The sequence below is a fragment of the Sinohyriopsis cumingii genome, chromosome 19 (genome assembly GCF_028554795.1).
Source record: "Sinohyriopsis cumingii isolate HCF-2022 chromosome 19, ASM2855479v2, whole genome shotgun sequence".
Classification (NCBI taxonomy): domain Eukaryota; kingdom Metazoa; phylum Mollusca; class Bivalvia; order Unionida; family Unionidae; genus Sinohyriopsis; species Sinohyriopsis cumingii.
Window position 1 is genome coordinate 41,054,254 of NC_142979.1, and position 19,660 is coordinate 41,073,913.

The window sequence follows — 19,660 nt, forward strand, 5'->3', positions numbered from 1 at the left end:
GAGAAAGGGAAGATATAAAAAAAAAACTGGAGGCCCATCTCCCTCCTTAACACAGACTATAAAATTCTTTGTAGAATATTAGCCGAGCGGGTAAAAAAAGACATGGGGAAGATAATAAATAAAAATCAAACATGCAGAACTATAATTGACTATATAAATACTTCGGGTCAGAGGGTTGCTATGGTACTACTCGACCAGGAGAAAGCCTTCGACAGATTAGAACAAAACTATATACAGAAAGTTTTAAAGAAATTTGGTTTTGGGAAAAACTTCCGAAATTGGAATTGTATAATGAGATTACCTCAACAGTGCAGGTTAACGGAGCCAGCACAGATAAAATTGACATAAAAAGATCGGTGAGGCTGTTGTTGTTGTTGTTGTTTTGGGGCTTAACGCCATTTTTCAGCACACGATAGGCTATACATGGCGGCCAGTATTAATGGTGGAGGAAGAACCCGGGAAAACCCCGGAAAGAACCACCGACCCACCAGAAGCTACTGGCAAGCTTTCTCACATACCCACATTGGCTGAATCCTAGACTCGAACCGCCGCAGACAGAGGTGAGATGGCAGTGATCCGTAACGGAGAGCGCTTTAGACCACTCGGCCACTCGGGGCCCCTATCGGTGAGGCAAGGATGCCCCCTATCGATGCTATTATACGTGATAGCTATTGAAATACTAACTATAAAAATACGTGAGAACAACCAAATTAAAGGAATTCAAGTCCCGAACATAAAAGAAGAAATTTAAATGCTCCAGCACGCAGATGATTGCACTAACTTTATAAGGGATGCCAATTCATTCAAGTACCTTACGAGTGAATATGATAAATTCGGTAAAGCCTCAGGATCCCAAATCAACCACCGAAAGACTGAAATTTTAAAAATAGGCAACTGGAGTGGAGATCACTTTGGGATACCCCCCAATCTAATAAAAGGTACGGTCAAAGCATTAGGAATATACTTTGGCAATAATGAAGATAAAGAAAATTATAACCTTATAAAGAACAAAATAACCAAAAGCGTGAACATCTGGGCTCTAACGCCATTATGTCTCATGGAACGGGCACAAGTAGCAAAGACATATATGTATTCAAATATCAACTATGTAACTAAATCAATTGATTTTAAAAATGATGGGCTAAAAAAATAGATAACCAAATTATTGACTATATCTGGGATTTCAAAACTCACTATATTAAAAAAGAGATACTTTACAAAGCAAGGAAAAAGGGGGGTTTAGCACTTACTAGTCCAACCATACTATTACAAACAAATATAATAAATAGGTTTAAAGACTTAAAACCCATGCCAGATATGGCATGGGAAGGACTTTACGTCTATTGGTTTGGTTTTTTAATGAGGCAGAGGAAAGACATATACAATAATAATAAACTAAGCAGACTACTGGAAACACCCAAAAGGTTTAGGGAAATTAGAGAAATACTTATGAAATATAGAGACAGAACAGAACAGTGGAAATTAGAAAAAGAAAGGACATACAATTGGATTAGGGAAGATATAACCGGGAAAACTAAGAGTAAAGTAGAGTTAGAAAATATATATGTAAACTGGGATAAAGCATGGGGAAACTGGGTTAAATTAGGGTCCTAAAAAATGCAAAGCCTCTGTTTCAAATACATGCATAATGCATGGTTGACCGGAGAAGTCGCACTGAGGCGGCATATGATCAGAGTATCGCCGAAATGCCCACTGTACAAAAAATATAATTTTACTAAAATACATACTATAATACAATGTGAAACAAGACAGACTTTAAGACAGAAGATAATTGACGAAATTAAAGAGAAGACTACATACAAGACGCAGAATCTATTATATTTCGACGGTAATTTTGACAAGAAAACCTTGTACACAGTGACAAATTACATAGTAGACACCATGATGAAATGTGGACAAATTATAAAAATTGGAAGAGACTGACGGACGACCCTCTGCAAATTGCAAACCTCCCATTTAGGGGGAAGTAGGGGCAGAGACAGGGCCCTTTATGGAGCAAGTACTGTCAATGATCCACAGGGTTATATCACAAGGCGCCACGCGAAGTGAGCAGGTCTGTGGAAGAGAATGGAAATTTCCCATAAAGGGAAATTACAATAAATACAACATAACACAAAAACCGACTCTTAACATTTAGTCTTACTTTTTTTTCCTACTGTATTCTCACTCTTCTATTTATATACAAAATTTAAAAAAAAATTAAAAATAAAAAATAAAAACAAATTAAACCTTTAGAAATTTTGGAAATAAATAACTAGAAGACAACCTGCTCAAGAGGGGAGAAGTACAATAAATAAATAAAATACGGAACCCACCTCGAGCACAGTTGTCTTAATTGAAAAATACGAGAGCGACACCATATAGCAAACATATAAACCACTAGGGTTTTAATTTCACAACAACGCAACGCTATCTCGTCCAAAGTCAAAATTATATAGCCTCCGAGAGAGGTGATAGGACAACTGGGTTGAGATTTGAACACGGCTGAAGTCCCTACATAAAAACAACATATAGTAAACACAACAAATAGCACCAACATATAACACAAACGGGGCGTAAGAGACCACTAGCAAGGTCACCAAAAGAACAAAGGGAAGGAAAACCGAAATTAGGTGATGGAAATCTATTTCGGGAAAACAACCCTTTAGACACACTAGGGTCATTTGGAATACCCCGACAAAATTCTAAATAAAACTTGTTTTGTAAAATTCTTTTTAATAAAAACAACAGATACAACAAATCATTGGGGGAAACATAAACACATAAAACTACTTTCTCTTTGATTAAGTAGGGGTGGAGGGGCATCTGTCTGGTGCCTCCCAAATCTTTTTTAATTTTTATTAGTAATCGAGTTAGACATGGAGAGACTGATTCCCCAACAGGCCCTTAATGCGATAGTTGGACTAGGCCTCAATATCGCCAATGGTTGGAGTTTACGGACAAAAGCAAGAAGAACAATGCTCTTGTTAATTTGCGATGAAGAAAATTCCAACAGTAATAACTGGAGAAGAGGCCCCAGGAGAAGAACACCCACACAACAGAAAACAGTAGACGTTTAGCGGAGGGAACGGATGTATCACAAATTCGAAAAGATATCAACGTTGGTACCATTAGTAACCCTGCTAATGGAACGCCATAAAGAATAAATACCCCAAATCGAAAAGAAAATAAAGAGGCCCACCTCAGTTCTCCGTTAATAACATCAGTTACCTCGGTAAGTACTAGTGACAAGGAGGCCCATTCGGTGGACAAAGAGGTAAAGACAACTATATTGGAGGGAAAAAGGAATAGATGGAATGGAGGATACCTCGTCACAAGAGAACATGGAGAATAAACGGAATGAAAATTTAACAACAAAAGGACAAAAACAAAGGGAAACGCTATCAGAAGTCCCTATAGCTACAACAGCTGCATCTGGATCAACTGCAACAATATCAGCAGACGTTGAACAAATCATCTCTTTGGCACGCAGTAATGCCGAGGATAATCGACTACCACCCCAACCACCAATACTAACAGCAACAACTAAAACAACTACAACAATATCACCAACAAGTACGGCAATTTCTACACACAAAAAAATAGTAAAGGTAAAGAAACTTTTAACATTGCACAAAGTGAGTCATCAAAAACAAAGAAAATACAACATGGGAAGAAAAAACCAGAATCCCCGTCCATCTATCCAGTCGATCCGCAGCTAACTTTTGGAAGCAGACTTAACATGCCAACAAAACGGTGCATTAGGCTTACTAACCTAGAAAGCGCTCACGTGGTTAACTGCATCTTAGAACAAGCTAAAGAAAGTGGGACCGAATTTTTAATCAGCAATCAAGCAAAAACTTTGACATATACTGAATAATTAAGACGGGTGCTGGAAACGTATAAGATATCAGGAGCAGGAGGTCAAGGGAGATTTGTCATGATTCAAATGAATAAGAAGCACACATTGCTGTAATTCCTTTTATCATTGTTGAAAAGAGCCTTTACCTGTTATTTACCTTTATTTTTACCGAGTCGTTATTTTAGAGCATGATACTAGTTATTGCAATAAATTACATGGGATACAATTGACAGATTGAGTATCAACCACCAGATGATGAAACAAGATCGATTTGCACGGAACGCCTGCACAAAATATTTTTAATACCATGTACACGACAAGATTTATTTATAATCAGCAATTTAAAAACAACAATGCAACAAAAGCTCTTATCAGCTTTTCACTTAAACGACATAAAATCAAGCATGATGTGGATGATTTGCAATACATACAACATACAACCACAGAGATACTGGGGCAAAACATGTGGTGCATAACTCAAAATGTTAGCAAGCACAGCATTTTGAAAAGGATGTAATGTGAATTTAGTGGTAGTATAGTGGGATACGTTAGGGACAATGTAAATCCCAGTCACAAAGGTCGTGGGAACGTTTAGTGACAAGGGGAATTTAACATGGGAATTTTAATATTTGTTAAAACTGTTCTAAAAAAAATGATGCAACATGTGTCTCAATTGGATACGATGGGTAGAATGCTAACATGACTATAGTTACTTTAATCAAGCGAATTGTTCTTTCTGAAATAAAGCCCCGAGTGGCCGAGTTTTCTAAAATGCTCACTTTTATGGATCACTGGCATCTCACCTCTGTCTGCATGGGTTCGAGTCTCTGGCCAATATGGGTATGTGAGAAAGCTTGCCAGTAGCTTCTCATGGGTCGGTGATTCTTTCTGGGGTTTTCCCGGGTTCTTCCTCCACCATTAATACTGGCCGCCATGTATAGCCCGTCTTGTGCTGATCATGGCGTGAAACCCTACAAAAACAACTTTCTGAAATTAGAACTTTAGCTTCCTTCAGACGATCAGTAAAAACATTTGACTGTAGTGTTAACTGGATCAGTGACATGACCAACAACAATAATTTGTCAGTTTGACAGGAATCCCCACCCCCCCGTAGCTCTTTCAGAATTTAAACTTATCATTCATTTTCACGATTAACCAGCGTAAGTTAATTTTTGTTATACCGAAGTTACTATTTTCTTTAATAGCCTGAATAATTTGACGAATTAAAGGGTCAAAAGGAACATCGTTGCCAATGTTTAATGCCACATTTGCGTCAAAAGTACTGAAGATTTCACATATTTCCGTTGTTTACAATAGTTTTACTTTCAACGAGAATGACTTTATCTTGACCATCAGTGTTTATTATAAAGATAAGGCTTAACATTTAACCAGAGGTTCATAAATTTAATGTCACAAAGTTAAACTGAAAGCAAAAGTTTATGAAAATCTATAGAGTATGCTCCTCGATGTACCACCCTTCATTCTAACTGCTAATACTATAATGAAAATTTGCGAAAATAGGTGTAGAGCCGCCCCTACAAAGTGCGTCCTGTTTGAAAAGACAATATACAGTCCATGTCTGGCTTCAGAAGAATACGCATGGAGCAAACGAGAGCAATCTTTTTTAAGTAAATTATCATTAGTTCCGTTAAAAGCATGCATTTAGCTTCAAGATGTTCTGAAAGCACCCCCTTCACCACTTGCATGGATGGAAAGCAAAAAGGGTGACATATGATCTATTAAAACACGTACTTTTACTTCTTCCAAGCAAGGTTACACCATTATTTCATACCGTAATTTTGTATTACACCGGAAAAAGTCCAATATTGGTTGGGATACCAATCTATTTACAGTGTACATGCTGCGTACAACATTCTACTGGCATAGTAAACCTTTCTTTATAATGCTGAGAAAGGCAACCCAACAAGGATGCACTATTTTACTTCATGAAATAAAAGCAATCCCCATAAAATAAGAATCCTTCATTTATTGCAGACAGATACCTCGTTCTTTCCATGTGATTAGGATAACCATAGTTACATGCAACGTATAATCTAACAACAACCTTACTGTCATGGCTGTAATTACAATAAAATAAGGAACTAAAAAAATACTCGTTGTTATTAGAGAATGTGTGTGTGAGAGAGAGAGAGAGATAGAGAGGTAAAGAAAGAAAGAGATTGATGAAATTAATGTTGTATCAATAAGACTATGTATTCTGAACTTGTATTTGTAGCTGTCTGAGAAGGAGAAAGAAAGAACCAACATGGTGATTGTAATCTTTATTGCTCATTTACATGGTTATTGATGTCTTCGTTGTAACCAAGATAAGACTTTATTACACTCAGATTGTACAGTTTACATGAACGTACATGTAGTACGTGTTATCATCACATCATGCTGAACAGAGATTACAAAAAAGTAAACTGCAATCCAAGAACATGCAAAAATAATTTTCAACCCTCATATGTTATATTCAATAATTAATCATATTTATAAACAGCAGTCCTGTCTAGCATAGGTTCAGTCCTTCTTCAGAACAAGAACACGACAGTAGATAGTGACATCAATTACCATTTATTGTGACCGACAGAGTGTACAATATATTTTGTTACAGGAATCATTAGCCCATCAACTGGTTTCAACAGGAAACCTATTATTTGCAATCCTAAGCTTAATGAAGCTTTTAGATTGTTATGTATATTTAATCTGAATTGTTAGCTAGGTTTTATATAAAAAAATCAGTATATGTTATGCCTTCTGTAAAACTGTATCTAGTAGCTGACCTAGTCCGAAATCAAGTTCCTTGGCTACCTGACCAAAATCTTTGATTTTTAAATAAAAACATTCAATAAACAACTAATACATAGCTAATATTTTTATAAGAGTGCGAGTTAACTATTAGGATATTATCTTGGTCTGAGTCAAGAACATTATGTTTGCCATGTTCTTTATTATAATTTTAGTGATAGACCTTCGAGATTTTATCTTCCAAACATTTACACAAGTATTGATAGATAGGATACCCCCACATAACTGCTACATTTACACTAAAGTACTGATACAAAGGAAGACCTAAATAATTACTACATTTGCAAAAAAGTATTGATTCACAGGACAGACCCACATAATAGGACCATTTACAAAAAAAGTACTGGTACACAGGACAGCCCCACCAAATTGTTACATTTACACAAAAGCACCGACACACAGGACAGCCCCAGCTAATTGTTACATTTACACAAACGTATTGATACACAGGGCAGCCTCACCTAATTGTTACATTTACACAAAAGTACTGATACACAGGACAGCCCCACCTAACTGTTACATTTACACAAATGTATTGATACACAGGACAGCCACACGTAACTGCTACATTTACACAAAAGTACTAGTACACAGGACATCCCCATCTAATTGTTACCTTTACAAAAAGATAATGATACACAGGACATTCCCAACTAATTGTTACCTTTACAAAAAGATAATGATACACAGAACATCCCCAACTAATTGTTATCTTTACAAAAAGATAATGATACACAGGACATCCCCACCTAATTGTTACCTTTACAAAAAGATAATGATACACAGGACATGCCCACCTAATTGTTACCTTTACAAAAAGATAATGATACACAGGAAAGCCCCACCTAACTGCTACATTTTCATAATACATATCTACTGGAAAATAGCATGTGTATTGTATTAATAGTTCCAAGTAAATCTGTTTTTACAACCCATTCTCTGACAAATATGTGCATTTCAATAATGACTAAAATATAAAGGAAAATCAATATCATACATCAATATTTTTTATAAGATGCCTTTTAATGTGTATGTATATGAGGTGAGTAAGTAATTAATATCAATAATAACGGCAACATTTCATGTACAAGTAAACTGTATACAAGTTTATAATTATTAATGCCTCATCAAATCCAAAAATCATTACATCAAAGTTTTAATTCATTTTCTTGTCGTATTTGCATATCATAGACTTGACTACATGAATGCTTCCTTATCCTAAACTGCTGGGAGCATTGTTCCTAATGAACTGTTGACAGCAACGAAAACTGCATTTAATTAAGGCTATATTCCATTATCATTATTTTCTTTACCATATCTCAATATCCTGTGATTATGTGAGCATAACACATTTCCATATGCAACAATCATTGAAGATTCTCCACTTCACTTTGCATCACAGGCCTTTAATTAAAAAATCATCAGGCCTGTGTGATGCAGTCGGCAAACTATGCTCGACAACTTTGTCAGACAAACAGATCACATAAGATGAGTCAAAGTGTGGAGGTTGAAAACCTGAGGACTGGTTTGAAGGAGAGTTCTGTTGTATTGTGACAACAGGTTCTTCCACTGAGATAACACCCTGGGTTGGCCGAATTGATGTAAGAGTGGTATCCATATATACCTCAAGTGTGCAGCTACTAATCCTAGAACTCTGGTGAAGACCCTGTGTGCTGAGGGTAGACCAAACAGCACAGCTTGGAACTGAAATACCTCTGGTCCAATGGTAAACTGGAGATATTTCTTCTCCAGAGGAAAGAGCAGTATGTGGAAATGTGCAGAAGATCAATGAAAATTACGTCTGCAGGTATGACAGAATTCTGAAATGATGCTGTAGTTTCCATCCTGAAGTTGTCCTCTTGCAGAAATCTGTTGAGGTGAAGGGTGGGTAAAAGATCTCTGATCAATTCAGTTTCCCACCTTTTTTGCTTACCAGAAATACTGTTGAAAAGACATTTTGAACTCCTCACAGCAAGTGACAACAGTTGCCCCAACTGGTGCATTTACCAAAGAATGAGAACAAATCTCATCCCTCTCTGGCGTTTTAGGGACAGTGGAACTAACCCTCTCCGTACAACATGTAAACACTCAAGTGAAATCAAATCAATAGATAATTTTGATGACCAGTTAGAAATTTACATATTTCCACAAGTAATGTCTGAACCCATGAGGAGTTGGGTGGGTTACAGCTGACTCATGGTGCATAACACACTAAACCATTATCACTGGAATATCAACATAATCTTTTCTGATAACAATGGACTGAAGTATACTTATTCACTAATAAAGAAGTAGGAATGTCATGTTTCCTGATAAAGCATTATTAGCACTGCATGTATTTTCTCTAGGCAAGCATTTTTCTCCACAGGTGACTTGTGATATCAACCAGAAAAGACCGAATTGCTCCTAGGCCTATGATATGAAGTCTGACTGGTCTGCTGCATGTATTAATGAATTCTAAAAACTGGAGGAAGGTGCATATCAGGGCCATGCTTATCAACTGTGGAAAATGGGTAAGCTACAAAATAGTGACAGGTGTTTTATTACTAATATTAAAATTATTAAAATTATACTCTATACTAATTAGGCATTATTAGAAAGAAAGACAGTTATTTATCCTAATTTTTTATAGTATTCATATCAGAATCAAGTATTTCACGCAATTCTAGTCTCTTACAGTTCTTCAAACTTGCCAGTAATGTTTGCCTGCAATGAGGTGACATGGTTACAGAAAGGAACTGCAGCATTCTCAGATGACTCAAACACCTTAGGTCAAGTACATCATCATGTAGTGTGATGTGTTTCAGTTCCAGTTCCTCCAGGTATGTACAGCCACGGATACTATTGCACAGAGATATACTACACTCCTCAGACATGGTAACCTCCCCCAGTTTAAGAATGGTCAGGTTAGGCAGAATCCTCAGGTCAAGTACACCACCATATAGTGTGATTTGGTTCAGCTCCAGACTCTCAATGTGAGTACAGCCACTGATACTATGACACAGAGATATACTACACTCCTCAGACATGGTAACCTCCCCAAGTTTAAGAATGGTCAGGTTAGTCAGACACCTCAGGTCAAGTACACCACGATATAGTGTGATTTGTTTCAGCTCCAGACACTCAATGTGAGTACAGCCATTGATACTATGACACAGAGATATACTACACTCCTCAGACATGGTAACCTCCCCAAGTTTAAGAATGGTCAGGTTAGTCAGACACCTCAGGTCAAGTAGTCCGCCATATAGTGTGATTTGTTTCAGCTCCAGACTCTCAATGTGAGTACAGCCATTGATACTACGACACAGAGATATACTACACTCCGCAGACATGGTAACGTTCTCCAGTTTGAGAAAGGTCAGGTTAGTCAGACTCTTCAATTCAAGGTCACCATCATTTAGCATCATTACATTCAGCTCAAGCTCTTCCAAGTAAGTACAGCAACCGATGCTACTACATAGATCTCTAATGCACTCCTCTGACATGGTTACCTCCCCCAGTTTAAGGTAGGTCAGGTTAGGCAGACTCCTTAAGTCCAGCACACCATCATGAAGTGTGATGTGTTTCAGCTCCAGACTCTCCAGGTCAGTACAGCCATTGATACTACTACACAGAGATCTGATACATTCCTCAGACATGGTTATATTACATAATGTGAGGTATGTCAGGTCAGTCAGACTCCTCAAATCAAAGATACCATCATGTAACATTATTACATTCAGCTCTAGCTCTTCCAAGTAAGTACAGACACTGATATTATTACAAAGGGCTCTAATGCATTCCTCTGACATGGTTACCTCCCTCAATTTAAGCAAGGTCAGGGTAGGTAGACATCTCAAGTCAAGTACACCATTATGAAGTGTAATTTCCTTTAGCTCCAGGTTTTCCAGGTGAGTACAGCCACTGATACCACTACACAGAGATATACTACACTCCTCAGACATGGTAACATTTTCCAGTGTGAGAGAGGTCAGGTTAGTCAGATTCCTCAATTCAAGTAAACCATCATACAGTGTTATGTCTTTCAGGTCCAGATTCTCAATGTGAGTACAGCCATTGATACTACGACACAGAGATATACTACACTCCTCAGATATGGTTACACTCCCCAGTGTGAGAGAGGTCAGGTTAGTCAGACTCTTTAATTCAAGTAAACCATCATGTAGTGTGATGTCTTTCAGATCCAGACTCTTCAGGTGAGTACACCGACTGATACTACTAGACAGAGATCTACTACACTCAATAGACATGGTTACACTCCCCTGTGTGAAGGTCAGGTTAGTCAGACTCTTCAATTCAAGGACACCATCATTCAGCATCATTACATTCAGCTCAAGCTCTTCCAAGAAAGTACAGCAACCAATGCTACTACAAAGATCTCTAATGCACTCCTCTGACATGGTTACCTCCCACAGCTTAAGGCAGGCCAGGTTAGGCAGACTCCTCAAGTTCAGCACACCATCATGAAGTGTGATGTGTTTCAGCTCCAGACTCTCCAGGTCAGTACAGCCATTGATACTACTACACAGAGATCTGATACATTCCTCAGACATGGTTATATTACATAATGTGAGGTATGTCAGGTCAGTCAGACTCCTCAAATCAAGGATACCATCATGTAACATCATTACATTCAGCTCTAGCTCTTCCAAGTAAGTACAGACACTGATATTATTACAAAGGGCTCTAATGCATTCCTCTGACATGGTTACCTCCCTCAATTTAAGCAAGGTCAGGGTAGGTAGACATCTCAAGTCAAGTACACCATTATGAAGTGTAATTTCCTTTAGCTCCAGGTTTTCCAGGTGAGTACAGCCACTGATACCACTACACAGAGATATACTACACTCCTCAGACATGGTAACATTTTCCAGTGTGAGAGAGGTCAGGTTAGTCAGATTCCTCAATTCAAGTAAACCATCATACAGTGTTATGTCTTTCAGGTTCAGATTCTCAATGTGAGTACAGCCATTGATACTACGACACAGAGATATACTACACTCCTCAGATATGGTTACACTCCCCAGTGTGAGAGAGGTCAGGTTAGTCAGACTCTTTAATTCAAGTAAACCATCATGTAGTGTGATGTCTTTCAGATCCAGACTCTTCAGGTGAGTACACCGACTGATACTACTAAACAGAGATCTACTACACTCCATAGACATGGTTACACTCCCCTGTGTGAAGGTCAGGTTAGTCAGACTCTTCAATTCAAGGACACCATCATTTAGCATCATTACATTCAGCTCAAGCTCTTCCAAGTAAGTACAGCAACCAATGCTACTACAAAGATCTCTAATGCACTCCTCTGACATGGTTACCTCCCACAGCTTAAGGCAGGCCAGGTTAGGCAGACTCCTCAAGTTCAGCACACCATCATGAAGTGTGATGTGTTTCAGCTCCAGACTCTCCAGGTCATTACAGCCATTGATACTACTAAACAGAGATCTGTTACATTCCTCAGACATGGTTACCTTCCTCAATTTAAGCAAGGTCAGAGTAGGTAGACATCTCAAGTCAAGTACACCATCAAGAAGTGTAATCTCCTTTAGCTTCAGATTTTCCAGGTGAGTACAGCTACTGATGCTACTACACAGAAATCTACTACATTCCTCAGAAATGAATACACTCTCCAGTGTGAGAAAATTTAGGTTAGTCAGACTCCTCAAGTCAAGTATACCATCATGTAGTGTGATGTCTTTCAGATCCAAACTCTTCAGGCAAGCACAGCCATTTATACTACCACAAAGAGATCTGCTACATTTCTCAGACATGGTTACACTCCCCAGTGTGAGAGAGGTCAGGTTAGTCAGACTCTTCAATTCAAGTACACCATCATGTAGTGTGTAGTTCCACAGTTCCATCATCTCCAGCTCAATACAGCTACTGATACAACAACACAGAGATCTACTACACTCCTCAGACATGGTTACATTCCCCACTTTGAGGAAAGTCAGGTTAGTCAGACTCCTCAATTCAAGTATACCATCATGTAAGTCGATGTCTGTCAGCTCCAGATGTGTCAGTTGAATACAGCTACTGATACTACCACAAAGAGATCTACTACACTCCTCAGACATGGTAACGTACCCCAGTGTAAGGGTAGTCAGGTTTGTCAGACTCCTCAGTTCAAGTACACCATCAAGCAGTCTGATGTATATCAGTTCCAAACTCTTCAAGTCAGTATAGCCACTGATACTAATGCATAGAGATCTACTACACTCCTCAGAAATGCGTACATTCCCCACTGTGAGAAAAGTCAGGTTAGTCAGACTCCTCATTTCAAGTATACCATCATGTAAATCGATGTCTGTCAGCTCCAGATGTGTCAGTTGAATACAGCTACTGATACTACCACAAAGAGATCTACTACACTCCTCAGACATGGTAATGTACCCCAGTGTAAGGGTAGTCAGGTTTGTCAGACTCCTCAGTTCAAGTACACCATCAAGCAGTCTGATGTATATCAGTTCCAAACTCTTCAAGTCAGTATAGCCACTGATACTAATGCATAGAGATCTACTACACTCCTCAGAAATGCGTACATTCCCCACTGTGAGAAAAGTCAGGTTAGTCAGACTCCTCATTTCAAGTATACCATCACGTAAATCGATGTCTGTCAGCTCCAGATGTGTCAGTTGAATACAGCTACTGATACTACTACATAGAGATCTACTACACTCCTCAGACATGGTGACATGGCTCAGTATGAGGTAGGTGAGGTTAGTCAGACTCTTCAGTTCAAGTATACCATCATATAAGTCGATGTCTGTCAGCTCCAGATGTGTCAGTTGAATACAGCTACTGATACTACTACATAGAGATCTACTACACTCCTCAGACATGGTGACATGGCTCAGTATGAGGTAAGTGAGGTTAGTCAGACTCCTCAATTCAAGTATACCATCATGTAAGTCGATGTCTGTCAGCTCCAGATGTGTCAGTTGAATACAGCTACTGATACTACCACAAAGAGATCTACTACACTCCTCAGACATGGTAACGTACCCCAGTGTAAGGGTAGTCAGGTTTGTCAGACTCCTCAGTTCAAGTACACCATCAAGCAGTCTGATGTATATCAGTTCCAAACTCTTCAAGTCAGTATAGCCACTGATACTAATGCATAGAGATCTACTACACTCCTCAGAAATGCGTACATTCCCCACTGTGAGAAAAGTCAGGTTAGTCAGACTCCTCATTTCAAGTATACCATCACGTAAATCGATGTCTGTCAGCTCCAGATGTGTCAGTTGAATACAGCTACTGATACTACTACATAGAGATCTACTACACTCCTCAGACATGGTGACATGGCTCAGTATGAGGTAGGTGAGGTTAGTCAGACTCTTCAGTTCAAGTATACCATCATATAAGTCGATGTCTGTCAGCTCCAGATGTGTCAGTTGAATACAGCTACTGATACTACTACATAGAGATCTACTACACTCCTCAGACATGGTGACATGGCTCAGTATGAGGTAAGTGAGGTTAGTCAGACTCTTCAGTTCAAGTATACCATCATATAAGTCGATGTCTGTCAGCTCCAGATGTGTCAGTTGAATACAGCTACTGATGCTACCACAAAGAGATCTACTACACTCCTCAGACATGGTGACATGGCTCAGTGTGAGGTAGGTCAGGTTAGTCAGACTCTTCAATTCAAGTATACCATTATGCAATATGATGTCCTTCAGATATAGGGTTTTCAGACAAGTAAACCCACTGATTCTACTACACAGAAATCTACTACACTCCTCAGACATGGTAACATTCTCCAGTGTGAGGGAGGTCAGGTTAGTAAGACCCCTCAATTCAAGTATACCATCATGTATGATTTCCAGCTGCAGATTATCCAGGTGAGTATATCCATTGATATTCCAACACAGCCCTCCACTAGACTCCCCATACATGGTTACACCCGACAGTACATGGTATGGCAGGGCAGACAGACTCCTCAAGGCAAGTGCATCATCATGTAGGGTCATTAAATTCAGTTCCCGCAACTGCAGGTTAGTACAGCCACTCATACTACTACAAAGAGCTCTACTACACTCCATTGACATGGTTACCTCCCACACTGTGAGGGTGGTCAGGTTAGTAAGACTCCTTAAGTCAAGTACACCATCATGTAGTGAGATGTTCATCAGGTACAACCTCTCCAGGTAAATACAGCCACTGATACTACTACACAGAGATCTACTACACTCCTTAGATATGGTTAAACCATCCAGTGAGAGGTAGATCAGGTTAGTCAAACTCTTCAATTCAAGTACACCATCATGTAGTGTCATGTTTTTCAGCTCCAGACTATCCAAGTGATCACAGTCACTAATACTACTACAAAGAGATCTACAACACTCTTCAGACATGATTACATTGCCTAGTGTAATGAATGTCAGTTTATTCAGAGTCCTTAATTCAAATAAACTATCATGTAGTGTAATGTCTTTCAGCTGCAGATGTGACAATTGATTATTGCCACCAATACTACTACACAGATATCTACTACACTCCCGAGACATGGTTACACCACTCAGTGTGAGGCTTATCAGGTCAGTCAGATTCCTCAGGTCAAGTACACCATCATGTAGTGTTATTAAATTCAGCTCCAGAGTCTTTAGGTGAATAAACCCACTGATACTACTACAGACAGATCTACCACATTCCTTAGATATTGTTACATCTGCCAGTATGATGGAAGTCATGTTAATAAGATTCCTTGCATCAAGGACACCATCATGTAGTGTGATCGTCATCAGCTTCAGACTCTCCAGATGAGTACAACCACTGATACTATTACACAGAGATGTAGTACATTCTTCAGACATGGTTACATTCTCCAGTGTGAATGAGGTCAGGTTAGTCAGACTCCTCAATTCAAGTACACCATCATGTAGCATGATTTGTCTCAACTCCAGACTCTTCAGATGAGCACAGCTGCTGATGCAAATAAACTGCAATCTACTACAATCCATAGACATGGTTACCTTCGACAGTGTCAAGAAGGTCAGGTCAGCCAGATTGCTCAAGGCAAGTACACCATCATATAGGTTCATGTACATCAGGACCAGCTCCTCCAAGTGAGTACAACCCCTGATACTACCACACAGAGATCTACTACAATCCAAAGACATTTTTAGACTTATCAATCTGAGTGAGGTTAGGTTAGTCAGATGCCAAAATTCAAGTACACCATCATGTAGTGTGATGTGTTTTAGCTCCAGCTTCTCTAGGTGAGAACAGCTACTGATACTAGTACATAGGGATCTGCTACACTTCTCAGACATGGATACATACCAAAGTGTGAGGGATGCCAGCTTTGTCAGATACGTCAAGTCAAGTACACCACCATATAGTATGATGTGTATCAGCACCAGACTCTCCAGACGAGTAAAACCATTCATACTACTACACAGAGATATACTACACTTCTCCGACATGGTTACATACAACAGTTTGAGGACTGTAAGGTTAGTTAGACTCTTCAATTCAAGTATACCATCATGTAGTGTCATTACATTCAGCTCCAGGCACTCCAGGTGAGTACAGCCACTGATACTACAACACAGACATCTGCTACACTCCTCAGACATGGTAACCTCTTTCAATGTGAGATAAATCAGGTGAGTCAGACTCCTCAAGTCAAGTATACCATCATTTAGTGTCATTACTTTCAGCTCCAACCACTCCAGGTGAGTACAGAAACTGATACAATTACACAGGAGTCTACCGCACTCATCAGATATTTCTACAGTTGACAGTTTAAGGGAGGTCAGGTTAGTCAAACTCCTCATTTTGACCAGGTAATGATGAAGCAGTGTGATGTGCTCCAGGTGCAAAGACTTTACACAGTATGATCTTAGTCTTGAAATAAGACACTTGAACAACTCATCTTTATCACGCATTGTAACATCAGGTATTTCAACATGATCTTGACCGTCCATTTCATTTAAGCAAGTTTTGTACATTTCATTCATGTTCCACACTGATAAATGCATTTGCATGTACTGTTCAACATCCCTTCCTTGTCTGTACTTTCTGACATTGGTATCATCATCACACACCTCACATACTCTTTTGAAGGCTGTATGGCCTTTATCTGCATCAAGGCCACAGATGAAAATGAAAAGATTCTCATACCTAAGGACATCATTTAATGTCCTCAATGATAAGAGAAAAGTCCTGAATGCATCTTCATTATAGACTAAATGCATGGAAGTCAGATACTCCTGAATTGACAAATGAAGGAAAGTAACAGAAACATTCTTCTCTAATGGAGAGAAAGCATCTAGCTTTGACAGTATACCACAGTCCAAGAGTGCACGGAGTTTTAATTGAGCATTGTTCCCAAGCTTGACCATCAGAGCCTCTTCTCGCATTATGATGGATGGGCCACTTACCCCCTGTAGTAGAAAATGAAATGCTGCCTTACATATACTATCTATGTACAACCCCCAAAACTTGTCTTTCTTCATGCTGATGTCATCTTGATCCATCACTGCCATACTGATGTATTTATCTCCTGTCTTGTTCAGACACCTCTTTATGAGACAGTCAAGTATTTTTTTGTACAAGTCTTGCCTTCGTTTTGGGAGACACTGATCTTGACACCAAACATGTGCCAAAAACAAAAGAAGTAGGGGTACACTTCTAAAAGAGGTCAACACCTCCTGTTCTTCTAGTGCTGGAGAAAGCCTTTCCATTGTCATGTGCTTCTTATTTAGATCTATCACCTTCTGAACATATCTCAAGGCATTGTCCTTGCTAAATCCCTGTATCTCAAGCAGCAAATCACAATGGGACACTGGTTTTAACTTTAGTTTAGAAATCCTCCAGGGCCGCATAGCCATCAGTACAATTATCCTTGGATGCAGTTTTCTCTCTAACAAGTCAGACAAGAATGGAGAAATGCTGTCTTCCATTTCATCCATGCCATCAAGAATAATCAAAATTTTCTCTGGGTGTTCTTGTAAAAATGTTGAGAGTTGGTCTGATTCTCTTTTCAAGTGGTCTGATTCTCTTTTCAAGCAATGATTGTACACAACTTCGGTCAATGTTTTCTCATTTGATATTTTTGGTGAATAGACATAAAAAAGAAGAGTGAATGATAAGAGTATATCTTGATCTGCAACAGCTTCAGAACTCTCTGAAACAGACGAGTCATTCTTCACATCTTTCATGTCTTTAATGATTTCAGGAATGCATGGAACATTTAAGTCAGTCTTCTGATCTGCAGTTGCCATTTGGCTGTCAGGAATGGATGAGTCAGTCATCTCAGCCTTCTTATCTGGAGTTGCCTTTTGGCTGTCAGAATTGGACGAGTCATTCATCCGAGTAGTATCAATCTGTTTGTTTGGCTCTTCCATACACCAAGCAAAAAGTAATTTTCGACAAAATGTCGACTTGCCACTTCCAGAAAGTCCTGTTAGGATGATTCTTTGATTAGTTTTGTCTAAAAATATTTGTTTGTAAGAGGAAAGTTTTTCTTTCTTTTTATTCCTTGAATTTTTTTCATCTATCTGGCGTTCTATTATGACATCAGTGAATAACTCTTTCAGAGGAGCAGTTTCATCCTCTTCTAGGGGGGAGATTGGGACTGTACTGAGAGATCTGTACCATGCCTTGAGATCTTCACGCATATTAGCCATTTCTGTAAAAGATGAAAACAATAGATATGGAAATAGTGAAGCCTGTCATTTTAGAAACAAATAGAAATGTGTTCCCAGAATGCAAATGCCATTTCACTCCATTTTGCTTGACTCTTCAGCCCAAAGTGCATAAGAAACTGTCCAAAATGTAAACTTAACCAAAGGCAATGAATGAAGTGTGAAACAGTGGGCAATGTAACCTACTTTAAATTGGAAGAATCTTATAATCATCTAGATGCATCCATGTAAAAAGTTGACTATGGACAAATATACCTAACAACCTTTCCTAATCGCTAAGCTTTAACATAACCAATGGGCATAACAAATAGGTCAAAGTATCTAACTTTAGGAGAATGGAATTTATGCAAATTAGTTTACACATAAAGATGCATCAATCTGTATCAAACAATATGTAAAAATTAGCCTAGATGCAAAACCTTAAGTCACGTGTGAAATTTAGGTCAAGATGCATCTGTCACCAACAATATTCACAAGAATAATCTAAACACAAAACATAAGTCATTTGAAATTTATTTCACAGTAACCAACTTTCTTAAAACTTAACAATGGTGTAGCACACCCGAAAATGCATCAACATACGTATCAGCATGACTTTGAGGTTCACAACCTGAGAAAATGACCATAGCAAAATATCATACCATAGTGTGATAGGCAGACATAAGTACCAATGGATGGAAATGGTGTTACTATATGCTCTTTCACATTCCTGGTGTCCTGGTGTCCTTGCAGGACATTAAAGATATTCAGGAAAGTTTGAACAACATTACCAGTCTTGATTGACACTATCAAAACTTGAGAAGGCAAGTGCTTTTGATCACTTGGCCACCTCCCACTTTAATGGATGGACAGACAGACAGATGGAATGATGCCACAAATATACGATGCACTATCTTTCAAACACCCAACTGGGATGGTTTTCCTCCCATGACGAGAGCCATCTCCTGTCAATGTCATCACTCACTGAAATTTGCATATTTAAAATTATTATTTAAAAAAATTCTGGAACAGACATCTTTCAAAGTTTATGTTTACACCTTGCTTCCAGTGAAGTACATGTCCAGGAAAAACTTCCTGTGATCACATGACTGTGAGCTAACCTGACTGACAATAGCCAAACATTGACTAATGGATTCTATGTGTGATCAGTAGCTATTTATAAAGGATTAAAGGAATTAATGGATTATGGCTGGATTGGACATTACTAAAGAGCATAGGTGCCATGAAACAGGTCAGTCTGGTATTGGCCTTTAACATTTGTTGATATCTAAGCAAGTGTACTCTCCCAATGCTAAAACGATGAAATGTTAAGACTGTT

At 38.7% G+C, this 19,660-nt stretch overlaps 1 protein-coding gene across 2 annotated transcripts in view; it reads right to left on the reverse strand.

Moving 5' to 3' along the window:
• Positions 1–6,129: 6,129 nt before the first annotated feature.
• Positions 6,130–19,660, reverse strand: part of LOC149775556 (uncharacterized) — a 45,740-nt gene continuing 32,209 nt past the window's right edge. For both annotated transcript variants that reach the window (XM_089943783.1, XM_089943784.1), the window contains one exon: positions 6,130–18,326. In XM_089943783.1, coding sequence (XP_089799909.1) covers positions 9,292–18,326 — 9,035 coding nt within the window. In that variant the 3' untranslated portion in view covers positions 6,130–9,291. The remainder of the gene's footprint in view (positions 18,327–19,660) is intronic.